General features: G+C 40.6%; 1 protein-coding gene across 2 annotated transcripts in view; it reads right to left on the bottom strand.

The window, feature by feature from the left end:
• acaca (acetyl-CoA carboxylase alpha) overlaps positions 1 to 16,816 on the bottom strand; it is a 303,263-nt gene that overhangs the window by 74,234 nt on the left and 212,213 nt on the right. For both annotated transcript variants that reach the window (XM_041197029.1, XM_041197030.1), the window contains 2 exons: positions 5,638 to 5,781; positions 2,800 to 2,920 (listed from right to left, as the gene is read on the bottom strand). In XM_041197029.1, coding sequence (XP_041052963.1) covers positions 2,800 to 2,920; positions 5,638 to 5,781 — 265 coding nt within the window. The remainder of the gene's footprint in view (positions 1 to 2,799; positions 2,921 to 5,637; positions 5,782 to 16,816) is intronic.

Below are 16,816 nucleotides of genomic sequence, written 5' to 3'. Positions count from 1 at the left end.
TTAAAATTGTGCACCCTTCCACCTTTGCCCATAAATATAATTTCTTCATAGCCATTTCACTGACATGAGAAACCAGAGAGTAAGTGTCAGCTCACACACCTGCTTTGCCTGGCTAACTGAAGTTTGGAGAAAGTAGTTTGAAAGATAATTTGAAAGGAGGCATGGTGAAACAGTTCAGTAAATTAACAGAGTTACATGGAAAAATAACGTAAAGCACAAAAAGCAATTTAAACCCCAGAGCTTTAGATAAGCAATCGTGCTAACTTAATCACTTCAGCAAGTGTTTTAATCAAAAGCAAAACTGTAATTACCATATTGTTAGTCTACTTCTCAATCCATGTGACTTCGACCCTATAGTATAATATGACCATCAATCCTGGAATTATCTTGAAGTCAGGTGTCGCTGACTGCCTTTTACATTCCAAACCTGTGTTTGTTGTCAATATGAAGAATATCGCAGTGCCATCTTCTGTAATAAATTACTTTAACTTTTAACCTATGGGAGATCTGAAGTAACTTATCACCAGGAATCATCTGCTCTTTAAACCTCTCACTAAATTAGGAGCTGGAGTCACTAGAAACACTGCTGGTGCAGCATTCTGGAGACAGGAACAATTACCTCACTACAACATAATGAATACTCAAACGAGTGTCTATACTGTGAAGCTGGACCATTCCCTTCTCTCAGTACTTAACTCTTTAACCCAGTAGAGAAAGAAGTGGGAACAGGTACCCTTAAGGCACCTCATCAAGCTTTTCTGACACATCCCAAGCACTTTATATAAAATTAATTTGAAACACTATTACTAGAATATAGATGAATGCAGTTGCTGTGTTGCAACTGTCACCCAGATCCCACACACAGCAACAAGGTAAACGGCCAGTTAATCTATTTATTGTGGTGTTTATTAAAGGAAGAATATTGGCCAGTGCACCAGAAGATACCATGGATGTCTTTGAACATTATCATGTCCACCTGAGCCACTGAAGCAGGTCTTAGGTGAAAACCTAATCTAACAACAGCAGCACTTCCCCAGTACCACACCGAAGCATCAACATAGATTATGTGCTCAAGTCCTGGTGATTAAATTTTCTTCATCAAGAGTCTTATCAACTGAGCCTTTAATGGAGGGCCTCTGGAAAAATGTATATTTCAATCCATCTAAATATGTAACTTGTGGTGTTTCTACTGCGAAGGCAGTGATGGTATAAGTTTGCAAATACAAGTGTAACCAATGTATTCCTCTGAAGGATGGCACAGCTGGTTGTTCCATGATGTAAGGCCCATTATATACATCAAGAACTGCTGAGGTACAGCAGCACCACTAGGTTATTCTAAAATTGAGAAATCTGGATGAAGGGCAAAGGCATACACAGCAAGTCACAGTGATGGGGTGAATGCAAGGCAAATTGTGAATAAATGATTTGGTGAGTCCGAACTTGGGCTTTAATCTGTAAATTTGTATATATGTTCGTATTATAGGAAGAACAAAAGACAATGAAGTAAGGAGTTCCATAACTTTGTGGTCCTGAGAGAAATTAGAGCAGGAGGGATTGAAGATTTTTGATTTTCACACGAGACCTACAGTAGAATCAAATTACCAAGATTGATTTGTCCATTAACTCAAACGTGCACTATAACCAAATGATCATTATAACTGACTCGTCCGTAAAGCCGAAAATTGCAACTCCCTTTCCTGATTCCATGATCCATAATGTGTAGTACATTATTGAGAAGTGCTGCTCAACACTCGTTGGCACTTGGAAAAACTGATTAAATAACTTTTCAGCCTCTCTTCCCCAGTGTGCTCTGATGTTAGTGCATTTCTGTCTTTTCAGTTATTAGTCCCGACCCAAAACTGACATTTGAACAGTGCATGTCAAGCTATGGCGATGCCAGAACTGCTCAGTAGCATAGTTACCAACTCATCCATTGAATCGTTTGCAGTTGACCAGCTGAGGATAATTAGCAGCAATTAGTGATGTCAAGGTACAGACCAATCACAAGCTACATTTCACAACTAAAGCAACTTTCAATGGGGAACGACCATACAAATGATGACAACAGTTGAAGTGCAGCCATCACTATAGACAATTCCAATAACACAGAATTAGATGGGTTTTGGATTTGAAAAACAAAATCATTGTTCTAGGGTCTAAATAAAGCTCAGTCTACCAGAATTCCACTATACATCTTTCTTTTTTGGATAACTATGGAATGGGATGTAAAACTTCCCGTATATCAGCTGTCCCAGTGCAAGGAGGTCCCAGATTTTAGCTCTGTCTGAGTTGATCTCAGGCAGACTAGTGGTAGGAATGATACAACTAGCCTCAGTACCCCTTGGTTAGGAATGGGAAAAATTGCCTACAGCTTCCGCTTATGTTCACATTCCAAAGCAGCTTTGTTGGAACTCTAAATCTGTCAATATCTAGTGAGCACAGATCCTCCAGAGTCAAGAGTCTGCCAATGCTCATTATCAAATCCATCTGGACATAAATAAATGACCATTTAGTTGTGGTACAGAGGAATGACACCATCATAAAATTAGGGCCATACCAATATCTGCAGGAGGGGAGGGCAGAAAATTGGAAAACACCAAAATGGGGGAAACTCAGACTCTACAGTTTTAATTAAAGTCAAAATTGGTAGCTCACGCACTTGGATGCTTGACAGCCAAATAAGTCAAAAGGTACAGGTTAATATCTACTCAATTAAGATTTTCTCTCTGCTTGAGAGAAATAAATTTGCCCAGCAATGTAATATATTGTAACAAGAGCACAGGTATTTATTTTTCTTACTTGGGTGGGGTCGTCCAGCAAGCATCCACCGAGGGTCATAAGGAGTTTTTGTAGGGACAAACTCAGTGGTTCTATCAATGGGATCCTTGGGCTTGAGAATGGGCACTAAGCTTGACACATTCTACAATTAAAGCACAATTTGAAAAACAAAATCAGCACAAATTTGCATGAAACAACTTCAATTCTGAATTTTCAAACTAGTCAAAAATATCAATGTTACATCATGATAAAGAGATGTAAATATTAATGTACGTTCAATGACTAAATAAATTATAACACAGCCATCCAAGGTAAGCAGAACATCCACAATGGATCCCTCACTGGAAACTATGAGACTAAATCATCAGAAAAAAATTGAAAATTTCCTGGGCATCACCTCAAACAAGGGTACAAAATATTTGTCCCATTTGTCCCCAACAAATCCCCTTCCCAAAGTCATACACTTTAAAAATATTATTTTCCATTAAAAGAAGTTTTGAAAAAAAATTCCACCATCTACATTCTCCTTGCAAGTTTTGTTACTGACACTATACTGCCCTGAATACACCTCAGCCCTTATCTTCTGTTAACTGTGTGACATTGCAGCTTATTGTCTATTAAGCATAGTGTTATTATCTATTATATATGTAACAATGCAAGTTTATATTCTGTTGAGTATAACAGTGTTGTCCGTTACAAGACAAAACCCTGCATGTTAATTTAAGTCTTATGGCAATCTGGGTCATTGTTTGTTAAGCAAGTAACAATCCGGCTGTTGCACTTTAAATAAAAAGTGCATGTCTTTATCTGTCAGACATGTAAAAGTATGATTTATTGTCTGTTAAATAAAAGCATGTGATAGTCTGTTAGAAGAGAGTTGGATTATTGTTGTTGGTCTGTCAAAAGTAATTGCATGCTAAAAATTTTAAAAATATGGTACTCAAGTACTGCTGAAAAAAAAGTACGTGTCGAACCTTTTCGTCTTGCACTCATTAGGGCACTTCGCAAGAATACAAACTTAAGGGGAAAACAACAATTTATACTGAATGAGAAGAGTGTGCTGATTGGTTGCCAAGTCGGCTCAAATTGGAAGAAGTGTTGCCATGGAGAATGCACCAGTGAGTGTGACTGGCAATTAACTGCCAAGCAATGTTGACATTTAAAACAGGCAGCTTGACCTCGATTGCTCAGGGCAATGCCTTAACCAATGAGTCAGCGAATGGCTGTCACTTATTTTGTTTAGCTGAAACAAGCGCAATGTGGGTACATGTTCTTTCTGTCCGCAAAGAACAGGACCCTGTGTATTAATATATGTAGTTTCCAGTACGCGTATATACACCACAGTTGTGGTTGTTAGCATCATTCTCAGCACACTGAGGATTATTTAGCAAATGTTTTCAATTGCAGAATCACATCTAATGTTGGACACTGTGTTTTGCGAGCACGGGCTGGTTGGGTACAGTCCATACCTTGCCATTGTGATACAATCCGCCAGTCAAATTAACTCCCCTTCCTTGACTAGTTGAGAAATCTGCCAGGGGGCTCTCGACCACGGTCTACTGCAAGCCTACCTTCACTGGTCAATGTAAACAGTGGGATTCTTACAGTTCCACGTACTATAATATTGTTCTTATCAGCAACCTTGTAAATAGGGCCCAAGCCCTATTGCTCACCATGCAAGCTTGATGCCGAAATGGGGCGCAAAGGAATCCTGCAGGAAAATGGCTACCCTGATCAGATCATTTCGTGCTGTATATCGCGCAAACTCATGAACAGGCCTAAGGCCGTCACTTTCGGCCCCGAAAAGTACCCAGTCTATCCCAAATTACTTTGGAAGGGCAAGGTATTTCGAAACTTTGAGCAACAGGCGATGCTAGCTGTTTCACGCTGCTATTATGCAGTGCGACGCGAGTGGTATTCGCCACTAAGAGAATGCTGCCATCAAGCCAAAAAGATGTTTTGCCTATCACACAAATGAGTAACTGAGTATATGAATTTCTGTGCCAGTGTGATGCTAGGTATGTAGGCCGTGCATCCCAAAGACTGGTGGGTCGTATCATACAGCATGTCCCAGCCACTGTTTCCAACCGGCAAAGTACAGACTGTACCCAACCAGCCTGTGCTTGCAAAACTCAAAACCAGGTCCAACATTAGATATGATTCCGCGATTGGACAACATTTGTTAAATAATTCTCAGTGTGCTAAGAATTACGCTGACAACCAATTTGAGATCGTCAGTCGGGCTCAGTGTGGCACATTTGCATTTACTGGAAGCTACATGTATTAATACACAGGGCCCTGTTCTTTGCGGACAGAAAGAACATTTACACACATGGTGCCTGTTTCAGCTAAACAAAATAAGTGACAGCCATTCGCTGACTCATTCTTCCGGGCAATGCCTTGACCAATCAGGGTCAAGCTGCCTGGTTTAAATTTCAACCAATGCTTAGCAGTTAACTGTCAGTCACCATCAATTGATGCACTCTACCAATCAGGGTCCATTTGCCAACCAATCAACACTTTCTTCTCATACAGTATAAATTGTTGTTTTCTCTTTTATTGGTATTCTTGCGAAGTGTCCAAATGAGAGCAAGACAAAAAGCTTCAACATCCCTTTTTTCAGCAATACTCAAGCTCTGTACTACCAAAAAACTATTAATATGGTATTTACTAACTACTATTTGTTAAATAAACACTAATGTGGGTTATTGTCTGCTAAGTTTATAATACCAGTTATGCCTATAAAAATTGGGTTACTGACCATCATTTTCCCTTAAAGGCTGTCATAAATAACGACGAACACATCAAAAGGTTAAAGAATTTTTGTTAATATGTCAAAATCCAAATGAGAATACAAACCTTTGGCATGTAGGACAGCCACTGAAGGATGATAACAACTCCCTCAAAGTCATCATAGACAGTTGTGTGCGTCACACCATTATTGTGCATGATCTGGACCCCTCCCAACTGGTTGTTGGATGTATATACCTCTCGGCCAAGTACCTGGGGAATTAAAAAAGTCAGAATGTTGAAATAAATATTAAATCAGTTCCACTGTTGTTCCGATAGCTCAGAAGTAAAATCTTTGTCTTTCCAGTCATTCCAACCAGAAAGCTCCCTGGTTAGGGTTGGTCATGGCATCCTCTGCTGACCGTCACTGGGGAGGCTCATGGACAACGGACTATAAGGCAATATACAGAAGGGTCCCCACCTCCATAAGGATTCAACATTTTAAAGAAAGGAGGGGTGGGGAGGTGAAACAAATTGAAAGTAACTAGTTTGAAAATTAACCACTGGAGGAATAATCTCGGCATCTGCCCCTGTTGTGGGGATGCCAATTTTCATACGACAAGTTTCAATTTTTTACTGAATTTTTAAATTGGAAATGAAAAAGAAACTATGGAGTTCTATTGGCAATCCCAGCTAGATATTAATCACAGGTTGTTCAAGTGGCAGTGTGCAAAGATCTGTTGATTCATATCAGTTTTCACCCTGAGCAAATAAAAAAAGGAAAATACAAAGAAAATGTATCAACACAGAGTTAATAAGGGCTTTTCATTGCATCAGGCGAATCTTACAAATAAAAAGAAGCAACTGGAAATCTGAAATAACTACAGAAAATTCTAGACAGATACAGCTGTTGACTTTTCAGATGCACATCCTTCTGTGGAATAAAGAAGAGCCTACATCAGAATTAAAAATCTGTCTTTTCTTTTTAAAACAGTGCCGTCAGAATTGCTAGCGATTCTTGTGTCTTCAGTTTTTATTTCTGTCTGGGCCTGAACAATTTTTTTGTCACCATGTTGTTCAGCATAAACAGGAGGATATCAAACATGATCCATTCCGTTGGAAGGTGAGGGAGGCTTTTGGGAAAATTTTGTAAAAACAGAACTCCTTGCAGAGGTAAAATCTCCAAGAGCTGCAAGTTCCTAATCTGATCCTAGTCAATATGCAGTTAACTGTGACTGGGAGAACATTCAAATGTGCATTCGTGTCCCAGGATTAAAAGAAACTGCCTGGAATTGCTGTTGCTTCTGCTGGCCCAGCAAACTATGCTGGAAAGATAAATGTGGACTTAAGGCGGAACAAGGCTGTTGAATAGCTCAATGACTGTCTGTCAATGTTCACAGAGTGGAGTACTGAAATATTAGAATCCACCTGAAACTACAGTTAGATATTAATACCTTCAGAGGAGAAAGAGGGAAGAAACAGGTACCAAAAAGGCAGCTGCACACAGCTTTACTAATAGCTACTGATATGGGCGTGTCACAAATAGTATTCTAAACACATCCCTGTACACAAGGAACATTTATTAGGCCACTTTGCGCAGTGACAAAGTATGCTTAAATGTACATACAAATTAGGAACAGGAGTAGGCCACTCTGCCCTTTGACCCTGTTCTGCCATTCAATAGGATCATGGCTGATCTGAATTTAACCTCAACTTCACATTCCTGCCTACCCCCAATAACCTTTCACTCCTTGCTTATCAAAAGTCTATCTACCTCTGCCTTAAAAATATTAGAAGACTTTGCCTCTACCACCTTTTGAGGAAGAGTGTTCCAAAGGCTCTCAGCCCTCCAGGGAAAACGTCTTTCCTCCTGTCTTAAATAGGCAACCCCTTATTTTTAATGGGCGACCCTTAGATCTGGATTCTCCCACAAGAGAAGGCAACAGCATTTTTTCTGTTCTCGAGATGCGAGTGGGTCCAATAAGGCTGGCATTACCGCCCATCTCTAGTTGTCCTGAGACAATGGTAGCTGGCCTCCTGCTGATCCTTACAGAGATGGCGTCAGTGGAAATTTAGATCCAGTGTGCAATGCAAGTCTCATTTCAGGGCACAGTACTCCAATGTAGTGCTGAGAGTGCAGAGCACTGTCAGAAGTGTCATCCCATGGATGAGATGCTAAGCTGAGGACCCCTTGCCTGCTCAGATGGGCATAAAAGATCCCACAACGTTATTTTGAAGAAGGGCAGGGGAGTTAACCCCAGTGTCCTGGCTGATATTGTTCCGTCAAGGTCACAAGAAACAGATTATCTGGTCATTATCACATTGCTGTTCTTGGGAGTTTGCTGAGCATATCTTCACTGCAACAATTTCTACATTACAACAGAGATTACACTTCAAAAAAGTACTTCATTGGCTGTCAAGCGCTTTGAGACGTCTAGTGCTCGTGAAAAGCACTAAATAAATGAAAGCCTTCTACTACAATCAAACTACTGGCAAGCAAGTTACAAGTGCAAACAAGTCAAACAGCATTTTCCAGGACCTTGAATACCCTCTGCATGCAACAGGAAACTGATCATGGTGTCAAATTCTGACCCAGGAGAAAATAACCCTGAGAAGGTTAAGTGGCTGTCACCAATTGAGATGCAAAGGGCAAAACAAAGTTTCAGAATCCTGTTGAACAGACAGGAATGAAACTTGCTGCAGTCAATGTTATAGATGTATTTAAGGAGAAGCTGGATAAACACATGAAGGAGAAAAGAATAGAAGAATATGCAGATAGTGTGAGATGGGAGCAGGCTTATGTGCAAAAAGAATGATGAATTTTCTTTTAGAAAACGTATGCCTCACTGCAAATGCTATTCGATAAAACTTAAATATATCCTCTATCCAGATTTTCTTTTAAACAAGTTAGGTATGAATGTACCTTGCGGCAGATAGTACTGACTTACTTTCGCAAGGGTAGGTAGCACATCAGCCCAGGGACAGTGATGTTAGACCAAATGCTGTGTGGCTGAACTCACTATTTTATAAAATTAAATGGTGCAAGAGTCCAGGTGCCCCAGTGCATCTGTGCCCAAACACAAACATTTACCCACTTAGTCCTGCCTGCATTCCACTGTAGCACATTTCGTAGTAGTTAAGTGTTGATTTGGTGATCACCTTGAAGTTTTCCCAAACTGCCTTGGCACATGTAGCACAGGAGGAAATAAAGTGGAGCACTGAATGACAAGATACCCACAAAGCTTAAAATATACACACAGGTTAATGATAATGTACTATTGATGGTAGCAAAAGATGCATTCAAGGAAGGAGCAAGGCAACTTCTGAGAGTAAGGAAAGCTAATAGAATGGTATCGTTTATGGCAAGGGGAATTGAATATAAAATTAGGCAGGTTATGCTTCAGTTGTACAGGGCATTGTGAGACCGCACCTGCAGCACTGTGTACAGTATTGGTCTCCATGTTTAAGGAAGGATGTAAATGCTTTAGAAGCAGTTCAGAGAAGGTTTACTAGACTAATACAAGGAAAGGTGGGACAGACTAGGCTTAGAACCGTAGAACACTACAGCACAGAAAAACAGGCCATTCGGCCCTTCTAGTCTGTGCCAAAACATTATTCCGCTAGTCCCATTGACCTGCACCTAGTCCATAACCTCCCAGACCTCTCCCATCCATGTATCTAATTTACTCTTAAAACTTAAGAGTAAGCCTGCATTTACCATGTCAAACGGTAGCTCGTTCCATACTCTCACCACTCTCTGAGGGAAGAAGTTCCCCCTAAACCTTTCTCCTTTCACCCTAAAGCTATGTCCTCTCGTGTTTATTTCTCCTAATCTAAGTGGAAAGAGCCTACTCGCATTTACTCTGTCTATACTCTTCAATTTTATAAACTTCTATCATATCTCCCCTCATTCTTCTACGCTCCAAGGAATAAAGTCCTAACCTGTTTAATCTTTCCCTGTAACTCAACTCCTTAAGACCCGGCAACATCCTAGTAAATCTTCCCTGCACTCTCTCAATCTTACTGATATCCTTCCTGTAGTTAGGCGACCAGAATTGCACACAATACTCCAAAGTCGGCCTCACCAATGACTTATACAACCTCACCATAACATCCCAACACCTATACTCAATACTTTGATTTATGAAGGCAGTATGCCAAAAGCTTTCTTTACAACCTTGTCTACCTGTGACGCCACTTTTAGGGAACTATGTATCTGAACTCCCAGATCCCTTTGTTCCTCCGCACTCCTCAGGGCTCTACCATTTACTGTGTATGTCCTACCTTGGTTTGACCTTCCAAAATGTAACACCTCACACTTTTCCGCATTAAATTCCATCTGCCATTTTCTGGCCCATTTTTCCAGTTGGTCCAGATCTCTCTGCAAGCTTTGAAAGCCTTCCTCGCTGTCCACAACGCCTCCAATCTTAGTGTCATCAGCAAACTTGCTGATCCAATTCACCACATTATCATCCAAATCATTGATATAGACAACAAACAACAATGATCCCAGCACAGATCCCTGAGGCACACCACTAGTCACAGACCTCCAGTCTGAGAAGCAATCATCCACTACCACTCTCTGTCTTCTCCCACACAGCCAATTTCAAATCCAGTTTATAACCTCTCCATGGATACCAAGTGTCTGAACCTTCTGAACTAACCTCTCATGTGGCACCTTGTCAAAGGCCTTACTAAAGTCCATGTGGACATCATCCACAGCCTTTCCTTCATCTACTTTCTAGGTAATCTCCACGAAAAACTCTACAAAGTTCGTTAAACACGACCTACCATGCACAAAGCCATGCTGATTATCCTTAATCAGCCCTAGGCTGTCCAAATAATTATTATCCGTTCTCTCAGAACACCTTCCAATAATTTACCTACTACTGATGTCAGGCTCACTGGCCTGTAATTACCTGGTTTATTTTTGGAGCCTTTTTTAAACAACGGAACAACATGAGCTACCCTCCAATCCTCCGGCACCTCACCCGTGGCTAAGGACATTTTAAATATTTCTGCCAGGGCCCCTGCAATTTCTACACTAGTCTCCCTCAAGGTCCGAAGGAATATCATGTCAGGCCTGGGGGATTTATCTACCTTAATTCGCTGTAAGGCAGCAAGCACCTCCTCCTCTTTAATCTCTATATGTTCCATGAAACTACTGCTTGTTTCCCTGCCTTCCTATACACAATACCAGTTTCCTGAGTAAATATTGATGCAAAAAAACTGTTTAAGATCTCCCCCATCTCGTGAGGCTCCACACATGGACGACCACTCTGATCTTCAAGGGGACCAATTGTGTCCCTTACTATCCTTTTACTCTTAATATACTTGTCGAAACCCTTCGGGTTTACCTTCACATTATCTGCCAAAGCAACCTCATGTCTTCTTTTTGCTTTCCTGATTTCCTTTTTTAGTATTTTCTTACATTTTCTACACTCTACAAGCACCTCATTTGCTTCTTGTTGCCTATACCTGCTATACACCTCTCTCTTCTTCTTAACCAGATCGCCAATATCCCTTGAAAACCAAGGTTCCCTATGCCTGTTAACTTTGCCTTTAATCCTGACAGGAACATGCAAATTCTGCACTCTCAAAATTTCGTCTTTGACTGCCTTCCACTTACTGAACACATCCTTGCCAGAAAACAACTTATGCCAATCCACTCTTCCTAGATCCTTTCTCACTTCCACAAAATTGGCCTTTCTCCAATTTAGAATCTCAACTTGAGGACCAAACCTATCCTTATCCATAATTAGCTTAAAACTAATGACATTGTGGTCACTGGACCCAAAATGTTCGCCTACACATACTTCTGTCGCCTGACCTGTCTGGTTCCCTAATAGGAGATCAAGTATTGCATCCTCTCTCGTTGGTACCTCTATATATTAATTTAGAAAACTTTCCTGAACACATTTGACAAACTCCAAGCCATTCAGCCCTTTTACAGTATGGGAATCCCAATCAATATGTGGGAAATTAAAATCTCCTACTATCACAACTTTCTGTTTCTTACATCGGTCTGCTATCTCTCTACAGATTTGCTCCTCCAATTCTCTCTGACTATTGGGCAGTCTATAATACAACCCTATTAGTGTGGTCACACCTTTCCCATTCCTCAGCTCCACCCATATGGCCTCTGTAGATGAGCCCTTCGGGCTGTCCTGCTTACACACAGCTGTGATATTTTCCCTGACTAGCAATGCCACTCCTCCCCCTTTCATCCCTCCCCCTCTATCACGTCTGAAACAATGGAACCCTGGAACATTGAGCTGCCAGTCCTGCCCCAGCTGCAACCAAGTCTCACTAATTGCAATAATATCATAATCCCCCGTGTCAATCCACGCCCTAAGCTCATCTGCCTTTCCGACAATACTCCTTGCCTTGAAATAGATGCATCTGAGAACATTTCTATCATGTACGGATCCTTGATTTCTGTCTATACGTGCATTCCTCGCTTGACCTTTATCCTCCTCCACCTCACTATCTGCTCTAACACTCTGGTTCCCTTCCCCCTGCAAATCTAGTTTAAACGCCCCAGAGCAGCACTAGCAAACCTACCCGCAAGGATGTTAGTCCCCCTCCGTCCTGTCGGAACAGGTCTCACCTTCCCTGGAACAGAGCCCAATTGTCAAGAAACATGAAGCTCTCCCTCCTGCACCATCTTCTTAGCCACATATTTAGTTGTATTATCCTCCTATTTCTAGCCTCAGTAGCACATGGCACGGGTAGCACTCCTGAGATCGTAACCCTGGAGGTCCTGTCTAGCTTGTACCGCTAGAGTTTAGAAGAGTAAGAGGTGACTTGATTGAAACCTTTAGGATCCTGATGGGACTTGACAGGGTGGATGTGGAGAGGATGTTTCCTCTCGTGGGAGAACCTAGAAATAAGGGAAATAAAAGCAAAATACTGTGGATGCTGGAAATCTGAAACAAAAACAGAAATTGCTGGAAAAACTCAACAGGTCTGACAGCATCTATGGAGAGAAAGACAGAGTTAACGTTCCAAGTCCAGATGACTCGAAAGTTCTGAAGAACTTTCATCTGGGCTAGAAGCTAGAACTAGGGGTCACTGTTTAAAAATAAGGGGTCACCGATTTGAGACAGAAATGAAGTGAATTTTTTTCTCTAAGGATAGGAAGTCATTGGAACTCCCTTCCTCAAAAGGCTGTGGAATCAGAGTCTTTGAATATTTCTAAGGCAGAGGTAGATAGAATCATGATAAACAAGGGGGTGAAAGGTTATCGGAAGTAGATGGGAGGTTACAATCAGATCAGTCATGATCCCATTGAATGGTGGAGCAGGTTTGAGGGGCCAAGTGGCCCATTCTTGCTCCTAATTCGTATGTATGTAAGACCTAGGTGACTTAAGGCACAGCTGCCATAGGAGCTAGAGTTAGAGGAACAGAGACTTCATAAGGGATTATAAGGCTGGAAGAGTTGCAGATTGGAGATGCAGAATGACTTAAAGACAAGGGCAAGTTTTAAATTCAAGATGTCATCGCATTATGAGCCAATATAGATTGGCAAAAACTTATGCCCCATAAACAACCATTTGCTTTGAACAGCATCTTAAGCTGAAATTATTGTTAGAGCCCTGTGAACTGACAAAAAGTCAGCGCAGACATCAGGCCTTCCTAGGGTATGACATGGCCTAGCAGCATGCCACAAGGAAAACAGAAAGGAGCAGGTCTCACATGTCACGTGTCAATCATCAATACTGCCCATTTGCAGAATCAGTGTTGGATCAATGGGCCTCTTGGAACTTAGGGTATTGTGCAGTGTGGCATAGTGATCACACCAGTATTTTCAATGTCATTCAGCTGGCATAAGATTGAGTCTCATCTGTGCATTATAATCCTTGCCCGTAGATGCAAATCAGTTCCAGACTCTAAGGCACTCAGCACTGTGGACTTAATCAGCAAAGACTCTGACTGCAACACTCCTGAACTGCACAGCAATGCTACACCTTTCCTCTGTCCATTTACCCTTGGGGTGGACACCAAAGGATGTAACAAGTCTTCAGCCACTCAACGTTCTGCCTGGCCGTGTAGGTATTTGTAATAACACTTCTGTGCCACGGGTAGTTTATTTTATGAGGAGAGAAGCACATCATTGCAAGCCAAACACATCATTCTGACACTGTCTGCAATAAAACACAGGCTGAGATTTCGACTGCAGTGGAGAGATATACCGCACAATAAAAACCAGCAGCGCAGTTTATGCGGTAAACAAGCTCACCGCTTCCCTTCTTCAGAGTGGAGTCCCTTCAGCCCAAGATCCTCATTATACGATTTATGTGATGATAATTCTGAACCCACAGGATGATAGCTCACCTGTGACAGTGAGTTACCAGGGTTCTTCCACCCAGTATGAAAGACTCATAACTCAGCAGCACTGCATGTGTAAGCGAAAGTCACAATAGGCTTTTCACATGAAAAAAAATAGCTGGAGCCCACTCCTCTGAGCCGAAAGAACAAATTCATTTTCGCTGAAATATATTTTTGTGATAAAATTCAACTATTAGACTTAAAATAAAATAGTAAAAAATAAATACTTTCACATCAAAACCTCTTCACAAAGTAAATTATCTTTGAGGTGCAGCACCTGTTGTTACATAGGTAAAGTAGGCAGCCACATTATTGCACAAAAAGGTAGGAGTGACCTGACCAGTTAACTTGCCTTTTGGTGGTATTGGTTCAGGCATTTTGGCAAAGAAACGAAGGAGAACCTCCCAGTCCTTTTTCAATTGTGCCTTGGACAGCTACTTGACTGTCAAAGCGGCAGCTGAGAGTTCAGTTTAACATTTCGTCCAAATGTCAGGGCTACTCCAGGCAACTACCAGTAACTCGCTAATGAAAAGAAACTCAACAATCTTGTTCTTACTCATTCACTTAACTGCATGCTGTTGTTAATCACTTTGAAATAGTTTTTCCAAGATCTATACCTGCAACTAGTTTCATATTTGTATCCATAGCAATCTGAAACATGAACTGTGTCGGGTGGACTGAACAAGTGAATTTGGATTTTTGCAGGCAAGTGGCCGCAGCAGCAATGGTCGTAGTTACGCCTAACATTTTACATGTGAGTTGAGTTTCCACCAGAGAGCTACATACAATAAAATACTCATCATACCAAAACTCCAACTTCATCTCTACAAAGCAATATCAGGATAGGCACCCAGAGCATGCAATAGTGACACAAAGCCAGACAGATGATGCAGAAGGGCAATTATAGCAGATACACTGGCTAATATGGCCTCAGTCCACCACAACCTGTGCACTATCACCAATGCTGACCACAATAATGACCTCACAGCATTCATCCACAAGTTTGCCTCCTACCCGACGTTACAGCACCCATGGTACTGACAGCAGATTCCACACAATCATATCCATGTAACTAAACAATCTTTGGGCCTAATGCACAAATACAGAGCTTCTCTTCTACTCCATCCAAGAGACCCAGAAAGGTAGAAGATTCTGGCTCTTAATACTGCAAACTGGATATAACTAGCTTTCCTTAACAGAACACAAAAGTACTTTTAACATTCACACCATCACTCAGTAAGTTGCTCACTCCATTTTGTAACTGCCCAATTCATTCATGAGATTAATAAATTACTCACTACATTTAGCTTAGCTAAATTTCATCAATTTACAAATTGCGTTTAACTAGTAATTTACTGATTATATTTAATTTTTTTTCAAAATCCACACGTGGAACACATTTTAGAAATCAATTACTTTCTCAAAGTTAATAATTACATTTCCATCTGAATTTATGTTTATAATTTTGTCAATTGTAAATCCACCATTTGCTCTGTAAGCAATTCCAGAATTCCAGAGATAAAATAAGGTATACAAAAGAAATTCTAGGATGTGCTTTGACTATCATGTGTTTTAACGGAAATAAATCCCAGTCACCCTTTCATCTGGCTGGTTCAATTCTCATATTAATAAAACAGCAATATATGACAATTGAATGGGCAGAGAAGGCATCAATCAGTAATTAGGAAGCAGGAGGGAAAACTATCATTGAGTTCAAATATGTTTTACCGCTAGCTGTTGCTGATTGACCATCTTTGATTCAAAAGGAGATGGCAAGCCAACCAAAGCACTCAAAATCCTCTTGTAGACCATCTTGGGGGCTCAACTAAGCTTAGCAGTAAATATTGAAAATAAATTTGCAATATAAAAAAGTGGAAGTAGATTACAAAAATTTACAGGAATCTGATTAAACTTATATAAATACATGGCAACTTCTGGAAGGAGAATAATTTTGCTCAATTTGGGATTTCTGCCTAAAAATTCTAAATTTGGAGTATTTTTCAAGAAAGTACAGCACTGCTGCAGATATATTTAGTTTAAAAAAAAGGTAGATCAAACTTAACTTTTATAATATTTCCTGTAAAGGTACACCTAAACAGTAAAGAGTCTCCCCCTTATATTGTATGCAAAGATTTATTCATGATAATGTCTCTCTTTGTAATATATCTGCAAGTGAGTAAGGAAAACAACATTTATTTTCCAGGAACCAATCACAAACCACTTACTTCAAGTCTCCAGCATGATTTCTAACATTTAAAAAAAATTCTTTCACTAGGGATGTGCAGCCTCTACACAGTATAAGTTTTGACTGACTCTGAGCCCTGCCATGGAGAGAGACCACGGCCCAAAGCCTGGAATATGTGTTACCATTGTACAAAATCATATTGCATTCTCATCGGTTATGCACACTTCTGTGCATCTAAAAGTTTGTTCAGTATTAGTTAGTATATTGAGAGAAAAAAAACTAACAGCAAATAAGATGACACAGACATATTTAAACTTTATGAACGAACAAGCCTTAGGGAGCACCATCGTTTCAAGGCAATGCAGGACACTGATCTCCTTTCAAGTAAACAAACCCAATAGGTACATATTTTTTAATCCTCAAAGTGTCACTGTGGGTCTTCATTTGGAACAGTGCCTGATATAGCCAGCACTGAAGTGAGATCGATGCTATTGTTGTGGTGCATGAGGAGTTTTATCCTGAAAGACATGATATTACATTGGTTGTGAGCCCATTTTCATTAGACATCTAATTTCATACATCAACACGACACTGTGCCCTGAGAGGCCACAAACCACAGTGACGATGCGGACTGACCGAGACCATGGTGTTTCCATGGAGCAAAGAACCCGTGCAGAAATTGTTTATTTTTCAAAGAAAATATCTATTAATGCCACTGAAGTGCTTGCACTTGTCAGCACTTTCATGGTTTAAGCAGATGGATCGCAGATTTTCATCACTCATGCGTTAAGT

The sequence above is a fragment of the Carcharodon carcharias genome, chromosome 10, assembly GCF_017639515.1.
Source record: "Carcharodon carcharias isolate sCarCar2 chromosome 10, sCarCar2.pri, whole genome shotgun sequence".
Classification (NCBI taxonomy): Eukaryota; Metazoa; Chordata; class Chondrichthyes; order Lamniformes; family Lamnidae; genus Carcharodon; species Carcharodon carcharias.
Note: the sequence above shows the minus strand (reverse complement) of the source record. Positions and strands in the feature narration are given on the sequence as shown.